This window comes from Bufo gargarizans, chromosome 1 (genome assembly GCF_014858855.1).
Source record: "Bufo gargarizans isolate SCDJY-AF-19 chromosome 1, ASM1485885v1, whole genome shotgun sequence".
Taxonomy (NCBI): Eukaryota; Metazoa; Chordata; class Amphibia; order Anura; family Bufonidae; genus Bufo; species Bufo gargarizans.
The window spans coordinates 489,220,527-489,243,793 of record NC_058080.1 but is presented as its reverse complement, the minus strand read 5'-3'; the positions used below and the strand labels follow the sequence as shown (position 1 = coordinate 489,243,793).

The following is a 23,267-nucleotide window of genomic DNA, read 5'->3' as shown; positions in this document are numbered from 1 at the left end:
AGTTTAAAAAAACTGCAGAACCCCTTTAAGTTTTAATTTTCCTAGGCAGAAGTAACATAAGTTCAATTTTGGCAGTTATCCTAAATTGTATATCAACATGCAGTACCGTTTTAGTTAAAACACTTACAGGCCATACTAGTAAAATAGTAACAGCAAGGATTTAAAGGGAGCCTGTCACCAGGAAATTCACTGTTAAACCAGGCATAATGTCTCGTAGGGCTAGCTCAAATGAATGTAAAGATGCCTCTCACTTAGTGATCCACTGCTTCATTCTGTACAAACGTACTATTATGCAAATTAGCTGGAAAGTGCACCAAGTGTGAACTCAAACCTCTCATACTCTTGTCCCTCCTGAATTCTCTGCAGTCCTTTTCTCTCCTTCTATATTGACAGGGCCGGGCAGGATGACTATGCAGGAACCTGGCCCTGCCAATGAAGAAGTAGATGGAGGGTCGGCAGAGGATGCATGAAGGGCACAGAACGACCGGGGCCCGCCCTCAGTGGATTAAGTCTAGGGCTCACACGACAGCTGTCGCGGCCAGGATTGCCGAGTAGCAGTGACCCCATAGAAATGCATAGGATCACAGCGGCAGTCGCAAAAAATCCAACATGGCTGGATTTCCTGCGACTGCTGGATTTCAGCTGTCGCGCGCCCAGTGCCACCATGTAGCCCTAACCTAAAAGTATTTTTTCTAGAGAAAGAGAAAGGTATAGTAATGTTCAGCTGAGCTATGCCTACAAGGCGTTGTGCCTTTAATTGCATCATTCTGCATCATTTTCCAGTTTGTTGTTATACATGTTTATATTTTGCACAGGGTGCCGATAATGACCGTGTCGAGATAGAAGATGGATGCTCAGTCCAGATACACAATGCAGTTGTAGATGAAACCAAACTGAGATTGCGATTATCCAATTATCTTGATCTCAACTGGGAAGTCAAGTATCACATCCAAAGCAAGCAGCCAGACATTCACTTCATCACATTCCTCTGCATCTCAGAGCTGGAGAAGGCAGAGCTGGACATTGCTGTCCATGTCACTTACACTACTGGGCAAACTATTCTAGCGATTCATAGTCCCTATTGGATGGTGAACAAGACCGGGAGAATGCTACAGTATAAGGCGGATGATGTTCACAGAAAGCATCCCGCTGATCATAAGAAACCCCTGCTTTTCTCCTTCAAGCCAAAGAACTTTTTTCAGAATAACAAGGTATCAGTATTAATGGAATAGAAATTGACATCCAATTGGCACATTGGATGTCAATTTTCTTTGGCATGTTGGCGATTTCAAATGGCAATGCAGTAAGTGAGCTGGGTGAAGCCCTCTTTATTGTGTACACAGCAGTGTCTGGTACTGGTACAGCTTAGATAGATGTGGTTACATGAGTCAGGCCCCTACAATCAAACCTTTATAAATTCTGAGGCTGCCCACAGTATTTTTGTTGTGTTCAAATTGCAAATGTTACATAAGTCAGACCCTACATTTGCACACCATGGGCGTTTGTCTCTCTTAATTTACTATGTGTTAGAAATGAGTAAATATAGAATAATTCATAGTATAAAATATTATTTATGTTTGTGATCATCTTCCTTATCATTTTATGTTGTCGTATCATTTAGTGTTTATATGCTGCTTTAACAGGTACAGCTTATGATAACTGACAGTGAATTGTCTGATCCCTTTTCCTTGGATACTGTTGGTAGCCATGGCTCTGTAAAGTGCAAGAGTAAACAGCTGGAGTACCAGGTAAGTACACCTTAAGTTTTCTGAAATAAAAACAGAGGCATGTATGTGAACATGTTTAGAATTTGCTTTATTGTCCTTTTTAGGTTGGTGTCTCCATTCATGCCAGCAGTTTCAATCTCACCAGAATTGTCACTTTCACTCCATTTTTTATGATTGCCAATAGAAGCATTTATAAGGTGTTTATCATTGAAGAGGGCTCCGAGAGAGTTGTTGTAGTTTGCTCAGGACAGGTGAGTGTTATTTCAACTAAGTAACGTTAACGTTCCATTCATATTCTATTACTTGTATATGGTTGTCTCACGATTACATGGCAGTCAGTTTATAGATCGTATAAAATAAAACATATTTACCCTTTACATGCTGCTAAAAATATGATCCACTGAAGAGTTATGACTTACAGTATGGCGCCACCTGGTGTTCAAGTGTATAGCAGTCTCTACCACCATCTACTGAGCTTTGTGGTGCTGGTCACACATGCACATTCACTGTCCCCACAGCCAGAGCAGTTAATAGAAATAATTCCCTAAAGAAAGATCTTTAGATGTAATTTAGTAGTGTGATGACATAAGGGTCAAAGATACAGGATGCTTAATAGTGACTTCAAACGTCATGGTTATTTTCTGTGCATTTTCAAAAAAATGACAATAAAATGAAATGCATGTTTGCCACTATTTGTGCAGCATTGTGGCAAAACTGTAATATTTCAACGATTTTTTTGAAAAATTGCAGAAAGTGGCACAGTCTTCCCATGATTCTGTGAAAATTGCTGCAAAAATGCATACTTTTGTTACAACTTTACTGTTAAGGTTCTGTTGGAACGACATCAAAACTGCATTTGAAAAATAAAATAAAAAATGCATTTAGTTTTGCAGCAGTTTTCAATAGGTGGTGGTTTTACATTTGTTTTAAATGTAGCACCTGTAAAAACCAGCGTGAACACCGTTGCAAAACTACAGGAAATTATTTGGATATGGTTTTGATGCAACTTCAACTGCCACTGTGATTTTGGACCATTACCCACAGTAATACATGCATAGTACTGCAGAAATGGAGTCCAGATCACAATTTTTTTCCCCCCCACTGACCCCTGATCTCCTGCTGTCAGCGCTCAGAGCTGCACTGAAATACACAGTCAGGACTGCTCTGCTGTTCTACCATAATAGAGAGGACTCAGTGTATTTCAGTGCAGCTCTGAGCGCTGACAGCAGGGGAATGGGGGGCAGTAGGAAAATAAAAAATAATGATCCGAACTCCTGTTCTGCAGTACTACTCATAAACTACTGTAGATAGTTGTCCAAAATAGGGCTGACGGATTGTCTTTAACTGGACCATGTGAAAGCACCTTGAGGGTAATGTATACTCACAGCCTTAGGCCTCATGCACAGGACCGTATGCACGGATGACGTCCGTGTACATTCCGTATTTTGCTGAACGGAACAGCTGGCCCCTAATAGAACAGTACTATCCTTGTCTGTAATCCAGACAATAATAGGACATGTTTAGTTTTTTTTTGCGGAACAGACATACGGAAACGGAATGCACACGGGGTAACTTTGTGTTTTTTGTTTTTTTTTGTGGACCCATTGAAATGAATGGTCCCATATGGACATGGAAAGAAAATACTTTTGTGTGCATGAGGCCTTAGGGTGTATTCACACATAGCGCTCATATAGCTATTTATTGCTGCAGTTATTCCAAAATTTGAACCAAAGCCTGATCATTCTCATGAAATCATGTCACTCCTATAGCATTTTGCCACAGTTTTGCAGTAGCCAAAGCAAAATACCATGAGATGACAACTTCATGAGAATATAACCTAAGGCCTTTTACTGATTAGGTATTGCTTGGATTTTCAGTGCCACATTAATAGTAGATCTAATATTAGGCTGAGAATACACTCTGCATCCACATTGCATTTATTCCTTAAGTCTTAATGTTGTAGTAGAAGTCCAAGCAGACAATAAAGGGGTTTTCCACTGGGTAAAAGTGGTGGCAGTGGCACACAGAGGTTTAAGGGAAAAAAAAGAACTGATACTAACCTCAACTATCTCTTGTAGCTGTCTGGGTCTCTACTGGTCTATTTTATTTATTATCAGTATTTCACAAGTCATATGTCTAGATGTCCTTTAGTATTTGTTTCTTTCTTATGCGGGTTTTTAATGTAGCCTGGTATGTTTGCCTTTATATCCTGTGTACCAATTCACCCTTCAACATGCACAATGCTATAGAAGTTTATAGCACTATATAAGTAGTGTTTTATCTTTTTCTTAGTGTGTACCTTTTTGGCCTGAAAACAGCAGTCATAAATTGAGTGTTCAGGTTGAAGGCTGTCAGATACCCCCGAAGAACATTAATTTTAATAAACAAGACAGCTGCACCTTACTTCACCTTGGTGATAAGGTAATTCTTACATTATGGACTATATAAATACATATATATAGCTTTTGGGTGAAATTTAGGGAAAACGTAAAACGTTCACACTACAGTGATATATCATGAAAGTAGGACATTTTAGTAGAAGCATGCAATGGTGATTTCCTCAGCTCAAACAATGGGTATACCCCCACAAAAATGGCAAAGTCTCAATAACTTGTCATAGGGCCTTCAGCACTAATTACAGCTTGACAACGATGTCTCATGCTGTTCACAAGTGAACTTATTGTCTGCTGAAGCATGGCATCCCACTCTTCTTGACGGGTGGCTCTTAGGTCATTGAGGTTCTGTGGTACAGAGTTACGAGCCTCTACACAGCGACTCAGCTGATTCCATAGGTTTTCAATGGGATTTAGGTCTGGAGAAAGTGCAGGCCACTCCATTTGAGGTACCCTAATCTCCAGCAGCCGTTCCTTCATCATGCGACCTTGATGAGCTGGCGCATTGTTGTCCATGAAGATGAAATTAGGCCTGTATTGTTCGTGCAGAGGCACAATGACTGGATTAATGATGTTATTCAAAGGGCAGTTCTGTATTGACTAGACACCCCTGCCCACACTGTAACACTACCGCCACCAAAGACTCATCTGGTGACAACAGTGGCTGGTGCATAGCGCTCTCATTGACATCCCCAACATCGTTGGAGGCCATAATTTCTGCTCAGCGTGAATCGACTTTCATCAGTGAACAGCACGGAGGCCCACTGGTCCCTCTTCCAGCGTACATGCTCCCTGGCCAATGCAATAAAATGACGTCTGTGCCTGGATGAGTGGTCAGGTATACTTGCAGATCATCTAGCACACAGACCACATTGATGTAAACGGTTTCAAATGGTCTGATGTGACACTTGGATGCCTCTCACCTCTGTTAAATGTGCCTGGAGTTGTGTGGCATTCATCATCCGGTTCCACAGGGCATCAGTGTGGGATGTGGCCAAAGGGCATCCACTTCTATGCCTTTCTGTGACTTTTCCTGTCATTCTGGATCTCGGTTGCATTCTGCTGATGACACTCTAAGCTCAGTGGCCACTATCGTCTGAGAACATCCTGCTTAAAGCCTCACAATGCCGAGGTACTTTTGATCAGTTGTTAGGTGTCATCTTGGTCTCATGATGTCAAAATTTGAACAGCATATTGAGGAGGACTGTTTACCAGTGATGGCCAGTTCGCAGTGTTCGCGGACGAACACATGCGATCTGCCATCTTTATTCCCAAGCCTGGCGATGCAGAGGTAAGTCCTCGGAAACACATGCGGTCACCGGGAGCAGGCAGTTCCGAGAACAGCCCGATGAAGGCTGTTCTCGGAACTGCCTGCTCCCAGTGACCGCATGTGTTTCAGAGCGGCTCGCGGCGCAGGCACAGGTAAGGACTTACCTCTGCATCGACGGGCTTGGGAATAAAGATGGCAGATCGCATGTGTTCGTCGGCGAACACTGCGAACTGGCCATCACTGCTGTTTAATTACCAATTCTAATTGAACCAAGAATTTATTGGGCGACTCATGTATCAAACACCTGTTGTGGCTTTTGCTATTAAACTCCTTATTAGAGAACAGCAAGTTGTGCAAAAAGTACTGAAACGCTAAACAGTTGGACATTCAAAAGTTTAGAGACGGTCCCGTTAAGTTCACCTGTAAAGGTTAGAGTGCATTTTAGGTTCATCCTGAAATTTCACCCACAAGCTAAATAGCCATAACTTTTTGTGATAAGTGTACATATACATACAGACCATATGTGTTGCGTTGTCTTTCACCACAGCTTGGAGGTATATTATTGGATGTCACCCCAAAAGACTACTCCACAGTCATCACTTTCTCAGACTACCTTGCAGGTTCAGCTCCTTTTCTATTAATCAACGATACAAAGTCTGAGAATATTGAATTCTGCCAGAGGTGAGTGATGTGTACATCACCATTTTGAAGAACATGGTATGCATGATGTAGTATCTTATGCTGTTATATGATATAGTAAGTGATGTGTGACTTTTGCCTAGCAATAGTGTAGTCCGTTATTACTAATTATTGGTATGTATGTTTTACTTTCAGAAACTGTACTTTTTAAGTGTTGCTGTGTCTAGAAAAAATAGTAATTAGTTTTTTGTGGTTTTCATTAGTAATTTGGGGTGAAATAAAAAAAATTATGATATATTGGCACATTTTTATATGTTGTCACTGAAAAGTTTTAATAAAAATGTCTTATTTTTTTATTTGTACCATTTAGCTCTGTTAACGGGGAGAACGATGCCTTGCCTCCAGGAAAAGCAGCATTATTTGCATGGGAGGACCCCACTAGTGAAAGAGCATTGTACTGGAAATGTGGAACAAGTGCTGGCACTGTTACTCAGATAGAGGTTAGCACAATCTTCCAGTTATTGAACATATGGAAAAAAAAAAAAAAAAAACACCAATAAATCCTTACGACATAATCACTTAAGTAGAAAGAACAATATTCTTCATGTCATACTATTGCATGAAATGGGTGAATTTAAAGCTTGCTCACTTGCTGATTGGTAGGGTTATAAAGCTGGAATCCACACGAATGGAAGACTGAAGAGGTAACAAAGCATTTTGTAGTTAAGTGCAGAGTGTACTACTATTTTCAAATCTAAAATCTAAGGAGGATCTCTCTTAATGTGTATATTAGTGCTGTAGCTATCCCACATCGTTACCGATGCATATTCTCTATTAAGCTTGAGGTCTGGCTGAATATTCCTAGTGTTACCAAGGTGCTATCTGGGGATACGTCAAAAAGGCACTACTATTTCCAAAATAGACTCGGGGTAGGGTCTACCCTATTAGTGGATAATATACTGGTGCTATAGCTGTACCATGCCCTTAACGCAGATTCAAAGTGCATGCTTTGTTGGACTAGATATAAAGTAATTTGTTTCTAATACTAACAGTGAGCTAACTAAAAATCGATACGGGGTGTGCTATTATATCCATATCTGAAAAACCAAGAGGGTTTCCCTCGATATTAGATCTTATATTATTGCTATAGCGGTATCTGGTCATTACTACAGACTCAATGTCTGTTCTCTATTGAGCTATATGTTGCCTGTCCTCGGTTAATACATACATACAGACCTAATATCCCATTCAATATTTAACCCTTTAAGTTGTAGGGTTTGTAGTTTGTAAATCCATTCCGCCTCTCTCTTATTTATATGGTTAACTGGATCCCCTCCCCTCCACTTATTTTTCACTAATTCTACCCTCATAAACTTCAGACCTTTGGGATTTTTTGGTGGGCTCTTTTAAAATGTGCCGAAACACTTTGTGTTTCTAGCCCTTTTCTGATATTGCTAACATGTTCCCCAATTCTTATCTTGAGTTTTTTCAGTGTTCGTCCAACATATTGGAGTTTGTACAGGCATTCAAGTACATATATTACTCCTATACTATCACAGGATATATCTCCTCTAACTTTTTGATCTTTTTTAAATGCTACTGCGGTAATCTTTTCACCCTTCTTTTTTTCTTCTTAAGATCTATTTTTACAGGCCACACAGAAACCACATCATGTGACTGTGCCGTTAATGGGTGGTGTTTCCTCTTTTTGCAGACAGCTATGTATAACTTTGTCTTTGATCGTCGGTGCTCTTTTGAAAATAAAAGGAGGTTTTTCTGGAAGGGAATGACCTAATACTGGGTCATTTCCAAGTGTTCTCCAATTACTTATTATTATTATTTGTTTAATCTGGAGACACACCGTGGAATATTGCATAGAGAATGCAAATTTGTATCTCTCTCCATCCTTTGTTGTTCTGTTTTTAACTTCCTTAGGGCTCTTTCACACTTGCGTTGTCCGGATCTGGTGTGTACTCCACTTGCCGGAATTACACGCCGGATCCGGAAAAACGCAAGTGTACTGAAAGCATTTGAAGACGGATCCGTCTTCAAAATGCGTTCAGTGTTACTATGGCAGCCAGGACGCTATTAAAGTCCTGGTTGCCATAGTAGTAGTGGGGAGCGGGGGAGCAGTATACTTACAGTCCGTGCGGCTCCCGGGGCGCTCCAGAATGACGTCAGAGCGCCCCATGCGCATGGATGACGTGCCATGCGATCACGTCATCCATGCGCGTGGGGCGCCCTGACGTCACTCTGGAGCGCCCGGGGAGCCGCACGGACGGTAATTATACTGCTCCCCCACTACACTTTACCATGGCTGCCAGGACTTTAGCGTCCCGGCAGCCATGGTAGCCATTCAGAAAAAGCTAAACGTCGGATCCGGCAATGCGCCGAAACAACGTTTAGCTTAAGGCCGGATCCGAATTAATGCCTTTCAATGGGCATTAATTCCGGATCCGGCCTTGCGGCAAGTGTCCAGGATTTTTGGCTGGAGCAAAAAGCGCAGCATGCAGTATTTTCTCCGGCCAAAAAACGTTCCGGTCCTGAACTGAAGACATCCTGATGCATCCTGAACGGATTTCTCTCCATTCAGAATGCATTAGGATAAAACTGATCAGGATTCTTCCGGCATAGAGCCCCGACGACGGAACTCTATGCCGGAAGAAAAGAACGCAAGTGTGAAAGAGCCCTTATTCCCCTTTGCTACCTCTTTTCTACTCTGTTAGTAGTCTTTATACCCCTTTTCCCTGAATCTTTGTTGTATTTTTTACTTTGTTCTTCATAATCCTTTATCTTGGTACAGTTCTTCTTTATTCTCTGGAACTGCCCCTTAGGGATGTTTTTTATCCAGGGTCTATAGTGACAGCTGTTGCTATCAATATACCCATTACGGTCGGTGGATTTCAAGTACGTTCTAGTATAAATTTGTCCCTCCTCCACTATAATCTCTTAAGGAAATTAACAGAGTTTTTACAAATGTTTTCAGTACATTTTATGTTCCAGTTATTATCGTTGATATATCTGATAAATTCCTTCAGTGGCTCTTCCTGTCCTTTCCAAATACATAGACTGTAATCTATATATCTTTTCCAGAGTATTAGATTACCGTTACCTTTATTACCAGTTTTAAGGGGATCAATATATATACTCTCCCAGTACGCCATAAAAAGATTGGCGAAACTCGGTGCGAATTTCGCACTCATCGCCGTACGGGTGGTCTGCAGGTAAAACTGGTCACTGTACCAAAAATAATGGTGTCCTAGGAAAAATTCCATACATTTTAAAATAAATGTTTTTTGATCCTCTTTGAAATTTTCTTTTTCTAAATAAAGCTTGACTTCTCTTAACCCTATATCCTCAGGTATGATAGTATATAATGATGTCACGTCAAAGAGGTAGCAAAGGGGAATAAGGAAGTTAAAAGCAGAACAACAAAGGATGGAGAGAGATACAAATTTGCCTTCTCTATGCAATATTCCACGGTGTGTCCCCAGATTAAACAAATAATAATAAGTAATTGGAGAACACTTGGAAATTACCCAGTATTAGGTCATTCCCTTCCAGTAAAACCTCCTTTTATTTTCAAAAGAGCACCGACGATCAAAGACAAAGTTATACATAGCTGTCTGCAAAAAGAGGAAACGCCACCCATTAACGGCACAGTCACATGGTGTGGTAAAATAAAGTGTATTGTGAACTTTTAAAACGGGTCTATGCTATGTCAGTACTTATTTGAAGGTTGTGGCAAGACCGATCCTGAACAGCCCGTGGGTTTACAGACACAGACGCTGCAGCAGTTGAAGGTGGAGGAGGAGAGCTGCGGAGCAGAGCACTGATAATCAGCTATATTTGTGTTACCTCTGAGACTTGCTGTCACTAGCACAGACCCTATGCTTAGTGTTCATATACTACTCATCCCCCTTCACTTGTGGTCAGCAAGAATGCGCCCTGCCACTCCGTTACGTTTGTACAGGACTGCTGGAGATCGTATAATACAGAGCTCTGCTATTTCCATCAGTTCCATACAGAATGAATGGAGCATCAGGCCACAGGCTCAGCCTGATACATTGGGAGGAGAAATGGCAACCCTGTTCTCGGGATCGATGGGGGTCCTGCTGCTGGGAGTTAGTATAACTTTCAAACTTGGCACAACACTTTTAAAGTGTACCTTACCTTTCAACAAGCTTTGCATTAATCAGTTATACAGTGTGTGTACACTATTTCCGGCCACTGTATGATATATTGTTTTTTTTTAGCAGTTTTCCTCTTCACATGGTCAATGTGTAGTTTGTAGTTTCCCAAGATCTAGTGGTTAGAGACTTGCTGCCATCCAATGAGCACATCAAATAGAGGAGAATCTGCTTCCTAACTTTTTCACAATCACTCAGAAGCAGCACCAGGATTATGGACTACATTACAGAAAAGTACTGACCTGTATGGTTATAAATAAAGAATATCGCAGCCCATGTAGCTGCACCAGCCTGTTTGTCTGTGTGTGTCTCATTTAGTTCCTGGTTACTCCTCCTCCCTCCCCTCTCCATAGACTTGTATTGACAGTAATATGAGCCTTCTGTGAAGCTGCTTCGGTCTTGAATGTGATTAAAGCATATATCAAAGTGAAAGGCAATTAGCAAAAGGGGAGAATTAAACAGCTGATAACATGAGAACTAGACATTTTTAACTAATAAGACATTACAAAGTTTATTGTGGTTGCCTGCACTATTGATTTATGCAAAGTTGTTTAAAAAGTTAGTTCAATCACAGTTCCACATTTCATTTTCCAAAGGAGCTGTGAAAAATGAAAGGTGGAATTTGATTGGTTGCTATGGTCAACTAAGCCAGTTCTACTTTACACAAGTTTGATAAATCTCCCCCAGTGTTCCTAATATCTACACAAAATCATTTCACTACAGTCTGTTGAATTTAAGAATATAATGATGTACTTTATGTCCAATTGTGATTATGATTGCCCTTCATTTCTCATTGATGTGCCTTGACTCAAATTATGTATTGGTGTCTTTTAGGACAGAGTTGAATATCTTAGAATGGAGAGTAGCATTGTCTATTTGGTGTCCTTTCTGGAGGGTTTACAACGAATTGTGCTTTTTACTGAAGACGAAAAAGTTTTTCAAGTTACCTATGACAGTGAAAAAGCAGAGCTTGCAGATCAGGAGGTCACTGTGTCATTGTCTAACATTGGAATTTCATTAGTAAATAATTATTCCAAGCAAGAAGTCTCCTACATTGGTATCACCAGGCAAGTTCACATTTTCTGTCTTTAGGTGGATTTAGTAAGTGTGTGGGAGCTATTGATCTGGACTCCAGGGTCTGGAGTCTTGGCTAGTTAAGTCATATAAAAAATGGATTGCGGTGAAGAAAGATAAACTGAGTAATCTTTTAATGAGCGTTGAGGGCGGGGGAGGTGTGGCACCCCACACATCTGCCCATAAGTGGTTTTGGTTTAGCTCTAGTACCAGGACTGCATAGCTTTGCCTTTGGGTAGTGATGGAGCTTGTAAAAACAGCGCTGCTCCCATTGAAGGGATGGCCAATCCTGAGGATAAGCCATCAATATTAAAATCCCTGACAACCCCTTAAAGAGCGTGTTAACACATTTTTTTAATCAGATATTTTTTATTATTAAACAAGTTTTCAAGGTACAGAAAGCAAGATCAAAAAAGAAAAGAATGGACTGAGTATATACAGTCAAATTTGGCACTCAGAAAATTGTCAACACTTTTACCATAATTGACATACATATATCAATAGTGAAATCAGAAGAAACAGAGATATACCTTTTCGGATGTACCACAAAATAAATCACCCCCCACTCCTCCTGCACCCTACCACCCAGCGATGAGACGGGTACTATAACACTTATATTAATATCGTGTGTCAGAGCATTAAAGAATATAGAGCTGACACCCTGGACATGTTCTTAGCCCATGTCCTTTCCATGATAAGCTTGTCTCCCAACTCCTTCACCCAGGTCACCCACCGTTGTTATACTTCTCAATCCCGGTCTCATATATATAAACTCAGAAACCACCCACAACTTCCAAACCGCTCCCCACAACACAGCCAAGGTAGTCACAAGCCAATTTATGCCTCTTGTCTGTTCACACATTTGCTTTGAAGAGTTACTAAAGCTTTGCATCAAATTTTAATATGATGTCCCTAATGCTTTAAAATAAACTTTTTTCTAGTATAGTTTATTTATTAAATTTGTATTTTTCTTAGTTTTTTCCCTACCTAAAGCGCACCATTTACTGTGCGCTTAAAACTTCTGTACACCGCTGACAGCTCAGCGGTGTACGGAGTACGGACTGTAAAATTTATGAATGGGGCCGCAGCAGTGCAGGGAGTACGGGTAGGATCACATATTGCTGCTCCTGCCCTTGCCCCCTGGAGGATTACTAACTCCTGGCATAGTATATGGGTACCCTGTACCCATGTACTATGCCGGGATTAGCTGAGCAGAGCGGGCTCCTGCCTGCTCTGCTAAGCTAAGAGCTGACATGTAGTTCTCTTAGCTTAGCGGAGCAGGCAGGAGCCCGCTCCGCTCAGCTAATCCTGGCATAGTACATGGGTACAGGATACCCATATACTATGCTAGGAGTTAGTAATCCTCCGGGGGGTACAGGCAGAAGCAGCAATATGCGCTTCTGCCCTTACTTCCTGCACTGCTGTGGCCCCATTCATAAACTTCACACTCCGTACACCGCTGTCACAGTGAATGGTGCACTTTAGGTAGGGAAAACACTACGAAAAATACTAAATTAATAAATGAAGTATATTAGAAAAAGTTTTTTAGGGCATTAGTGATATCATATAAAAATTTGATGCAAAGGTTTAGTTACTCTTTAACTATTGCCATCTGCTTTCCAGTATTTTGGACGGCAGGAATAGTGCAATCTGCAACTCTTAGAAATATTGGAACTGCAATGTCAAAGTTTTGTGTCCTGATTTTCCTGTATCGGTTCAAAAAAGGGATCCAGCTTAGCTGCGTTGGCTCCATTATAAATGGAATCAATGATGCTAGGGTGAACAGAGAGTAACATGTATGAAATCTTTCCACCTCTGTCTTTCTGAAGTAAAGTCCTATATATTTACATATTCTTCAGAGTTAGTTTTGTAATAGAACGAATAGTTTTCAGAGAACTTTGTTATACAGTGGGGCAGATTTACTAAGACTAGCATCTCCTACGGCAGTCTTAAGCCTCATTCACACGTCCGTGTCCGTGCTCAAATCCGTGAGCAGGTGGTCAGTGATGCATCCGAGTCCGTAAGTTTTTTGCTGTCTGTGTTGGATCTGTGTTTCACGGACACTTGCATCCGCGTTGAATCCGTGGTTTTCACGGACCCATAGACTATAATAGACGTGATGGATCTGTGAACACAGACAAAATAGAGCATGCATCCGTGCTAAAAACACCGACCCACGGACCATGCTAAAACACTGATGTTTGAATACACACATTCAAATAAATGAGGACGTGTTCTGTCCGTGGAGAACGTGTGAATGAGGCTTAAGAGGCAGCACATTTATTTATTGGCACTTTTTCTGGCAGCCCGTGACATACCAGCTATGAGCTGGCATGGACTTGAGCTATAATTTACACCAGTTTCTGTAAATCTGTTGGGCTGTGTTTGAAAAGTGGAGAGAAGTGTGAAAACTTGAAATTTATAGCACAAACATAAAGTGCAACTTTTTTTTTAGCAAGCATTTTAAGTGTTGCAGAGCCACTGCCTTTACTTACATTGATTTGTTATACCTGCAAGTAGACTATAAATGGGGCTAATATTATCAGAAAATGTCATTATTTAAATACAGTTTTTACACTATACACAAAGCTAACTCTCTGTAAGTATCCCTGCTGCTACTTCCCTGGGAGAGAGCTTTACCCATTACTTCCTAGAGATTGAAATGGTCTATAAGGTTTTCTTTCTTCACATTCATTTATGTAACTAGTTTGGTTTATGCATATAATATGGGAAGGCAGTGTATATTTCCAAAATTACTAGGGATTCTCTATTCTGTGTTATTTATATTAGAGAAGTATGCCTTTAATTCTGAAGTGTTTGGATGCTTTTTCATTTTAGTTCAGATGTAGTTTGGGAGACAAAAAAGAAGACAAGATGGAGGCCACTGAGTGTAAAGCAGACAGACACACTAGAAGCAGCTTACAAAGATTACAGTGAATCTTCCCCTACAGATAACAGAATTGTGGAGTTGGAGGCTAATTCACAGGTACGTGAGCCCTGTACGGAGTAATTGTATTTATAATAGAGCTTCCTAGTGTGCTTGAAGGTTCACAATGAAAACCTGACAGGTGGAAAATATAACATTAGAAAAGACTAAGGAGCATTCAGTTTCCTGTTATCAAAAACAAAAAGTGAAATTATACAGTTCCTGTTTTTTCATCTGTAAACTACACTGTGCTTTTGTGTATGAATGTTGCAGGTGTGCCTTACACCTACATTGACTGGCATGAAATTCCTACAACCACCTTTGGGACCAGTGAGAAGAAGCTTTCTGCCAGCTTTGAAGGTAGAATACTCTGCCTCTGCTCATCAAGCATCTATCAGACTACAGGTCTACAGAATACAGGTAAAGAAATGATTTTTTATGCTAGTATCAGTGTGTCATCAGTCATTTATGCTGTTTCAGCTGCATCTCCCATCGAGATACAGTGTCAGACCAGACGGTGCAATTTCCAAAGCAACCATAAATCGCCCATATCCATTCCTGGAGAGTCCTTTAATGCGTTAGTGAACACAGTGATAAAGTATATTAGCGGGCACTAACAGACCTTAGGCTAGGCCATCGCTCTTGCTCTAACAGCCCAGAATGGCAGAAGCCATGAGCCCAATGGTTTAACCCCTTAGATGCCACAGTCAATTGTGACTGTGGCATCTAAGTTGTTTAGAGGGAGGGGGGCACTTTCTCAATTGCAGGGTGGCAGTATCTTAGTATGGCAGACGGGGAATATTTACCACACAACCAAATTATCAATGGTCAATGACTTGATATATAATGGGTGACCCAAGGGAATTAATACAATAATTAACAAATGGGTGACCTTAATAAAACTTAGCTTTTAATAAATAATACATTTAAAATAAGACCATAAAGTATATCTCAAAATGATTTTTAAAAAAAATGTGCAAAACACCGTGCATGCATAGAGTTTTCCCGCATACAAAAAGAGAATAAAAGACTGAGAGGGGGATAGGCAGTAGTAAGTTGTATTGACGAAGAGAAGTTGGTGGGACACAGATGCTGGGTCTTTTCCCCTATGTGTCCCTATTACTTCCTCCAATTCCCACCTCTACATGCCACTGATTGTCCCTGTGTAGTGGCGATGACTGCCCAGTGTTCGTCAGGGAAACGAGAGATCAGGGGTACACCCATGCCAACTCCACACGACTTGCTGACGCGTTTCAATGGCCCACAGCCAAATCAACAGGGGACTAGTACAACAACATTGCAAACAAGTGCCCAATAGCCACAGTACAAACCGGACTTACAAATCAACAGTTTCAGAAATCAAGAATTGCTGTGTTGTTTGATTCTTATCTCTCCATGAAGAGCTTGATGTTCATGGAGCAAGCCTGCATCCCGTCCTGCGTGTGGCAGTGACAGCCCAAGTGTCCGTCAGTAAATTAGCCCCGTTGTCTAGATAGATGTGGGTCAGACTTTATGGCTTATCCTGTGAATATCCTGTAAAAGCCCAAAAGGGAGTATTGCTTTAAGGTCTGGTCATTAAGGGGTTAATTTTAAAAGGTTAGAATCCAGGATATTCCTTAATATTTAAAACAAAAATAATAATAATAATAATAATAAAAAACTAACAAATAGATGTCCCTTTAGTAGTTCTGCACAGTAGTACTCCCCAGCCAAGTGAAAGGGGCTGTGTAGTTGTTCTCTGGACAGTTCTTGGGATCAATGAGAAGGTAAAAACTTTGGAGACACCATTTTTAAAGTGGTTGTCCGGGATTGGGGACATTGGTGTAATTGTTTAACAAGCACATAAATATTACATACATGAGTGTCCTACCTTTCCCAGACTTTTCTGATGCCCCGTATGCATTGCACAAATTCTCAGCCGGAAGTAAGTCTTTTCACAGATTCAGTGACTTACTGGGTCCCTCTCTGCAGAGTGAAGCCACTTCTTCCGCTTCGCAGGGAGCCCGGTCCCGTCACCATCAGCCGCAGTGATTATGCAGAGCTCTCGAAGGGGCGGTAACTAGGCGGCAACAGATCGCACTGAGCCATGCTCCTCCGGTCCGCTGACGGAGATGATAGTCATCTGAAACCACGTGATTCAGCGCTGCGCTGGGACCCACAGTGCAGTGCGGCAGGGAGTTAGGCAAAAATAAACATAGATTTAAACAATGCGTGGGGGACCGTCGGAACCCTGTAGAAATGGCGAAAATACCTAAAAACACATGGGGGACCTTGAATCGGCTGTTAATAGCGAGCACACTTAAAGATTTGATCCCGGACAACCCCTTTAAGTAGTGCTATGGCCCTTTTTTTATGAATCCCGGGTGTTCCAGCAGTTGGATTCCAACCTATCAGGAAGTGTTGACGTGCATAATCACTTCCTCTAGTGGGAAATCCCCTTTACATGAGCAAGGAAAGGAACATATCATACACTCAGATAGGTATAACCATGTCATTCTATTGTCTGGCTGCTATTTTGTATTATGTAGTGCTCAAGTTGATTATTTTTCTTAGTTATTTATAAAGATTAGGCTTATTATGCCCACATGAATTGTAATGTTCAATCAAACAGCAAGATTTCCTCTTCTGTTGTTTTGTTGTTTTCACATTTATTTATTTTTTTGTTTTGTCAGATACAAAATCAAATTCCTGGGGCTATATTTCCTTTTGTATTTTACCCTGTTAAACCACCAAAGTCTGTGACAATGGACTCAGGTTTGTATATTCATGTCTTGTCTGTCTGTCCATCTGTCTCTTATTCAGGAGTATAGTAATCATAAGGCTATCTAATAATTCAGACAAGCTTACTATACTGGCCGGCTCATATTAACCTTGCAGCAGTTGCAGAATTTTTGAAATTTTGGATATCACTTCATGAAAATGTTGTTTTTTCAGAACCCAAACCATTTACTGACGTGAGTATTGTGATGAGAACGGCTGGACATTCTGAAATATCACGTATAAAGTAAGTTGAAATGATAATATCACAAAGACACACAAATGCTTATTTTGGATTGTGTAATATAGGATACAGTGGTAATTATGTTAAGGACCATCAATAAAGCTGAAATCTACACATTTAGGTACCTTTCAAATGACTGTAAGTGTCTGGCATTACATAAAGCACTCATCTGCAGTACCCGTGTTGTACTGAAGTATAGGAGATGTCCTATTTTCTCGCTCGTACCATTGGGGGACACAGGAGACCACGGGTATAGCTGCTGCTGCCACTAGGAGACAACACTAGGCAAAAAAGTGTTAGCTCCTCCTCTCAGCTATACCCCTCCTGCACACACTGAGCTAATCAATTTTAGCTTAGTGTCTGTAGGAGGCAGACCTCCCTTGTTATTTCACCTTTTTTCCTCTTTAGGTACGGGAAACAGACACCTGGCTTCTCTGTTTACCCGGGGAGGAAGGCCGGTGTCGTTTCCCTCACTGCCCGACCTCCCACAAGAAGGCAGGCCAGCTCCCCTGCATCCCACCAGCCATGGGGGTCACCTGCATTTCAGCAGTCCCTCCCCCTTCAACTCCAGCCTCCTACCACCCTGGTGCTAGTGGCTGAGGAGGTGACCCTGCTGGTACCCCAAGGGGGGCTGAAGGAAGAGGATGAAAATGGGGTGATTGGGTGAATATAGAGACCACAGGGTAAGTATAACCTCCACCATCCACCACCATCCCACTCACGCCACTCCTCCTCCCCACCTCCCCCTTGGCCTAGGTTCCTCTTCCTATTTTATTCTAGTGCTTGCGGCCCCCCTCCCCTCACCTGCCCTCCAGGGCCCGCACCTTCCCTCCGGGGCCTGCACCCGTTCCTGGCATGGCCGCTACATGTCACCATCAGGTATGCCCGTCTGAGGGTTCGGGCAGTTCCGCGGCCGGTCTTACAGCCCTCCATTCTGGCCGGAAGTACTTTCGGGCGGCCCGCGTCTACGTGAGGTCCTGGCTTTGCGGCCTGCATTGCGGCCAAGTTACGACGGGCTGGAACAGCCCCCAGGGCGTGAAAATGTCATGCCTTGCGCCCCGCTCCAGCCTCATAGGGAAAAGGAAAAAAATAAAAAATAAATCTTATCATCACGGGCCCCCCTCACTAGCTGGGGCTTAATAAATGAATAAATTAATAAAGTCCCATTTAGCCCCTGGTGCGTTTCCAGCGCTGTACTGGCACCTACTTTAGTGTTAACCCCATTTACAGATGGCATATATGCGTTACCTTCCACCTTATCAAGTCCACTGCATGCGGTCTCATTCCCACTCATAGGCCCTGGTTATGGTACAGCACCCTAAAGCATATACCCTTTCTGCCGACAGATACTTGACAGATACCTGTAGCATTTCCTCCTTCCATAGGCGGAGTACTTGCACTACCACTGGACGCCGTACATGCGGTAGCATTACATAAATATTTATTAGTTGTATATTTTTCTGGCGGTCTTACTTATGCTCTTATATTGAACTTGGTGTTGGTGGGTATGTGTGTTGGATTTATTATTGATCCAAACACAATGTTGTAATTGTATACAACGGTTTTAACTTTTTGGGCTTTGTGTTTACTAATAAACTATTGATTTTTATAATTGGATGTGCAGCCTCAGTGTCTGTGGGTGGTTTTGTATATCCCTATTTTGTGTTTTATCCACTTTCCATTTTCTGCAGTGTTAGTACTGCATGGGAGAGGTTTGAGGGGCCTCAGTCTTATTGATATACTGGGGCTTTTGTGTGGTATAACATTGATAATTTTCCTATGAATGTACTGCTGTGTTGATGTTTGACCAACCATATGCTGCTGCTTAGGATCTATTTTTAACCGCATGGATATTATTGTATTTTGTAATTTGTGTGATAAATAAAAAGTGTATATTTTTCATTACTTATTTATGCGTGGCTATTTATTTGGTGTATGGTGATATAATTCCCATGCATGTACTATATAATTTTTTGGTTATAGGTGTAGTTGCTGTAACATTACCCTTCCTCCATAGGCAGAGTAATTGCGCTACCACGGGACGCTGTACATGCTGTCGCATTACCATCTTCCATAGGTGGAGTACTTCCATTGCATGCTGTACATGCTGTCGCATTACCCACCTCCTTAGGCGGAGTAATTGCATTGCCACTAGTACCTAATCTGGGGCCTCCTATCATATTCCTCCCCCTCCACAGGCGGACTAATGGCACTACTGCTGGGCGCAGCATATCCTATGCCACTAACTCCTTTCACAGTTTGGGTAATCACGCTGTCGGGTGGAAGGATTACTCCAAGGTTGGTTACTGTGTCCGCTAGGCCATAGTGCAGCTTTGGTCCTAGCACCGGCTCTCGTACTTCCGGTCATATTCCTCCCCTTCCACAGGTGGAATGCAGACGCTACCACTGGACACTGTATATCCTATCCCGTTACCTTCTTCTGCAAGAAGAGTTTTCATGCTAATAGGTGGAGTGACTACACAAACATTGAACACTGCCTGCTATGCCATAGCAAACTATTTGTCCTAGCTCCGGCTCTGTACTTCCCATCCTATTCGTCCTCTTTCACAGGTGGAGTATTAGCAGAAACGGTACCTGCTACTGCCTTATTCTCCTCAGTTGGTGGAATTTGGGGCAACCACTGGTTACTGCGCTATGTCTACATTTTCCCTTTCATTAGATAGATATTTTGTGGGTTGGCATTGAGGGCTTACATGGTGACTTCTGCTTGCTCAGGGTGTTAAAGCACAAGAAGCTTGTGCTTTCCCTACAACACAACCTTCTTGTGCTTTAAGTCCCGATTGGAATCCACTCTACAATGGTAGTAGTTGTCGCCCTTAATAGGTGGAGCATCTGCACTAACACAAAGTACTGTGATGGCTCCCACATCCACTCGGTTTGGTGTTTTGTGCATCTTACTGACTCGGAATATCGTATCCATGGGCAGCTCTCCTCTTTCTCAGGTGGAATATCTATGCTAGCACTACATACCATGTGATATGACCTCCCCCACAGGTGGAGTTTTGCGCTATCCCTAGCCACTGTGGCTACTTACTGCATGGCTTCCCCCTCGGGTGGAGTGGCGCACAGTCACTAGATGCAGTGTTCTCTACTGTATGGTCTCTGTACTCAGGTGGAGTATTTGCCATAGCCCTATATTCTATGTCTGCAACTGTATGGTTCCTTTCTCTGGGGTTCCTTTCTAGGTTCACTCTGGAAGCTGTCATGGCACCCTTGTTGCTTCCTACCTCACATGGTGCATTTGCATCGGATGTAGGATCTGTAGTTTCTACTCCACACCTTTTTTCGGCCCTATCTTTGTATGCATTAGTTTCTGCCTCATCCCTCTTCTATAGGTGAACCTGCCTGTTGGTACTAGGGGTGGTGATAGTGATTTCCACTCAGGCGGCTCTCCTGGTCGTTTTATGCTACCTATGGATGCCGTTGCACTGGCAGGCATAGTCTTTGTGGGCACTTGGTGCCTCATCTTACAAGTTTATTCGTTCCTGATGGCATGTTCTTCCTCATTATGTTCCTCACCAATCCGGGTTTGTGCAGTAGCATGGTATGCTATAGTTAATACATAGCTCACTTCTGGTGGGCACTATACTGGGGTTCTTAAGCTGGCGTAACCCCCCTTGTTCCTGTGATGCCCACCTATGGTATAGTTTCCTTCACAAGTGGATCATTGGCGCTAACAGTTGACACTGTGACATCTTCAGAATTGCTTCTCTTAGGAGGTTAAGTACTGTCTTTGTCATGTCCGGCTGTTGCGGACATACCTATTCAGCGCACATGCTATGAATTGACTACATTTTTTTACTGAGCAGTTGTGCTGTCACTTGTTGTCACCGCTAATGGAGGATTCGTGGCTGGAACGCAGCCTTTTCACAAAGCGATTAGTTACTCTCACACAAACTACTGTTTACCGTCTACCCGACCAGTATCCATATTCCCTGGGTTGTCGTCTTATTGCTCTGGAGTGCCCGCACTGCCACTTCTTTTTTTTATATGACAGTTTTTTCTCTGATACTTCTGTGAAGTTGTACATCCCCAATACACTCCCCTTAGGGTGGAGTATTCACCCATCTCTGGCCACTTTGGACATTCTCCTGGGCGGGAGTTGCTCTCTGACGAGTCTAGCACCCCCAACGTTTCTGGCGTGGGCATTGCTTCAGCCTACTGTTGGTGTTGGCCAGTCCAGACAGGTTTGTCTGTGGTGTGTCAGGCGGCTTTCCTTGCAAGAGAACTTACGACGAGACTCTGTGTCTCTGGGGGTATCCTCCTACCATATTATGTCTTCTTAGAGAGTTTTTTTTTCTCTTTTTGCATAGCTGTACACAGTGGTTCCTAATCTGCTTCCAGGACTGTACTCATAGCTACATCCCTAGATGTTCCTGGGGAGCGTCTGCGCTTTCACTTGTTGTAGCCTGCTCTCTTCTCCCAGTGCAGGTGCTCTGTCTCTGCTTTGCTTCCTTAGCCTGTTTAGTGTCAGTCATGATATTGTCCTGGACCCAGCATCTGGCAGTCTTCCTTTTGTCTAGTAATGGACATTCACGTGACTGTACTTTTATGCAACATTTCTCTCTGTAGCATGGCTGGGATCTTGCCAATCCCTGAAGACGCTGTTTTTTTCCTCCCTGTCTTCTCACCGTTTGAGCATGTTTTTTTTCTAGTCATTTCCTCCAGAAGGTTCCCATTGTGGCTTATATCTCCCGTGGCCATCCCTACTTTCTCTTTCATGTTGGTCCAGAGAGGTCTCCTCACCTACTTGGGAAGCCTCTCCAGAACTGGTCCTCTGCCTTCCACCCAGCTGGTTCCTTTGTGTTGAAATCTCCCTTCCTGGTACTTAAACAGTTGGTTGAGTTTTGTTGGGGTCCTCCTGTCACTTTGTGGCCGGGTCTCATATGTACCCAGATTCGGCAGACCCATTTCAATTGGGTATTGTCATGCGAGCCATCCTGGCCTTCCATTCCGGACTTCAACACCAGTTCTGTGATCCTCGTTACCCAGAGGTACTTCCCAGACATCATGTTCATTCGTCAAAGAGGCTTATCCTTCTTGTGGATATTCTATCCACATATTCTGAAGTATCTCCAGCGCGTTGGCTTAGATTAACTGGGTGTTTCTCTTCTGCCCAGTCTAAGTCACTGCATCATTTACGCTCTCTGGCTGTCCGTCCTGGTTCATGCTCTTCCTGTCCTATTCTGGCTTCCTGTGCATCCTTTCCCCGCAGTTCTGCACGGGACCTCATTGCCAAACTTAGCTTTGCTTTGGTCTTTTGTTTTCTCCCCATAGTTCTCCCCATTGTCTCCTGTGTCCCCCAATGATTCAAGCGAGAAAAATAGGATTTTTTTGTGCTTACCTGTAAAATCCTTTTCTCGCTGAGTTCATTGGGGGACACAGGAGACCATGGGTATAGCTGCTGCTGCCACTCGGAGGCGACACTAGGCAAAAAAGTGTTAGCTCCTCCTCTCAGCTATACCACTCCTGAACATTCTGAACTAATCGGTTTTGTACATAAGCAGTAGGAGCAGACAGGAGAAGCCACCTAAAAGCAAAAACCAGAAGAGAAGTGAATATGGGTCAGAAACTAGGACAGGTAGGACCCATCTAGAAGATCCAGCAATGTACTTACTGGGTGGGTGCTGTGTCCCCCAATAAACTCAGCGAGAAAAGCATTTTTACAGGTAAGCACAAAAAATCCTATTTTTGCAGCTCAGCCACGAGGTTTCGGAAGCACAGGTAACAAAAGATAGGACATGACCTATACTTTGCTGCAACATGCAGACCACAGACCCATTGAAGTCCGCATCCTGATGCAGCGTGCACGCGGCCGGTATCCGTGTTTTGTGGACAAAGCATTCATTCTTGTAAAGTCGAGTCTTAAATGTTTTTACAAGGAGTGACATTTGGTTGAAATACAAAAATCTGCATCTGTGTAAGTTATAGCAGGTTATACCATTTTACTCTGTAAAAGTCAGTAAAATGATTATTATTAGTCTAATCTATATTGATGCTTTGGGGGATTGTCTATTTTATGTTTA

The 23,267-nt window shown here is 42.4% G+C and overlaps 1 protein-coding gene across 1 annotated transcript in view; it reads left to right on the top strand.

Moving 5' to 3' along the window:
- The window catches only part of VPS13A (vacuolar protein sorting 13 homolog A), a 226,128-nt gene that overhangs the window by 145,439 nt on the left and 57,422 nt on the right, over positions 1 to 23,267 (top strand). Inside the window, exons 48-58 of the mRNA XM_044273845.1 lie at positions 816 to 1,211; positions 1,644 to 1,748; positions 1,832 to 1,978; positions 4,020 to 4,148; positions 5,938 to 6,071; positions 6,400 to 6,529; positions 11,054 to 11,286; positions 14,132 to 14,279; positions 14,493 to 14,639; positions 16,892 to 16,973; positions 17,154 to 17,223. Of these exons, the coding sequence (XP_044129780.1) occupies positions 816 to 1,211; positions 1,644 to 1,748; positions 1,832 to 1,978; positions 4,020 to 4,148; positions 5,938 to 6,071; positions 6,400 to 6,529; positions 11,054 to 11,286; positions 14,132 to 14,279; positions 14,493 to 14,639; positions 16,892 to 16,973; positions 17,154 to 17,223 (1,721 nt within the window). The remainder of the gene's footprint in view (positions 1 to 815; positions 1,212 to 1,643; positions 1,749 to 1,831; positions 1,979 to 4,019; positions 4,149 to 5,937; positions 6,072 to 6,399; positions 6,530 to 11,053; positions 11,287 to 14,131; positions 14,280 to 14,492; positions 14,640 to 16,891; positions 16,974 to 17,153; positions 17,224 to 23,267) is intronic.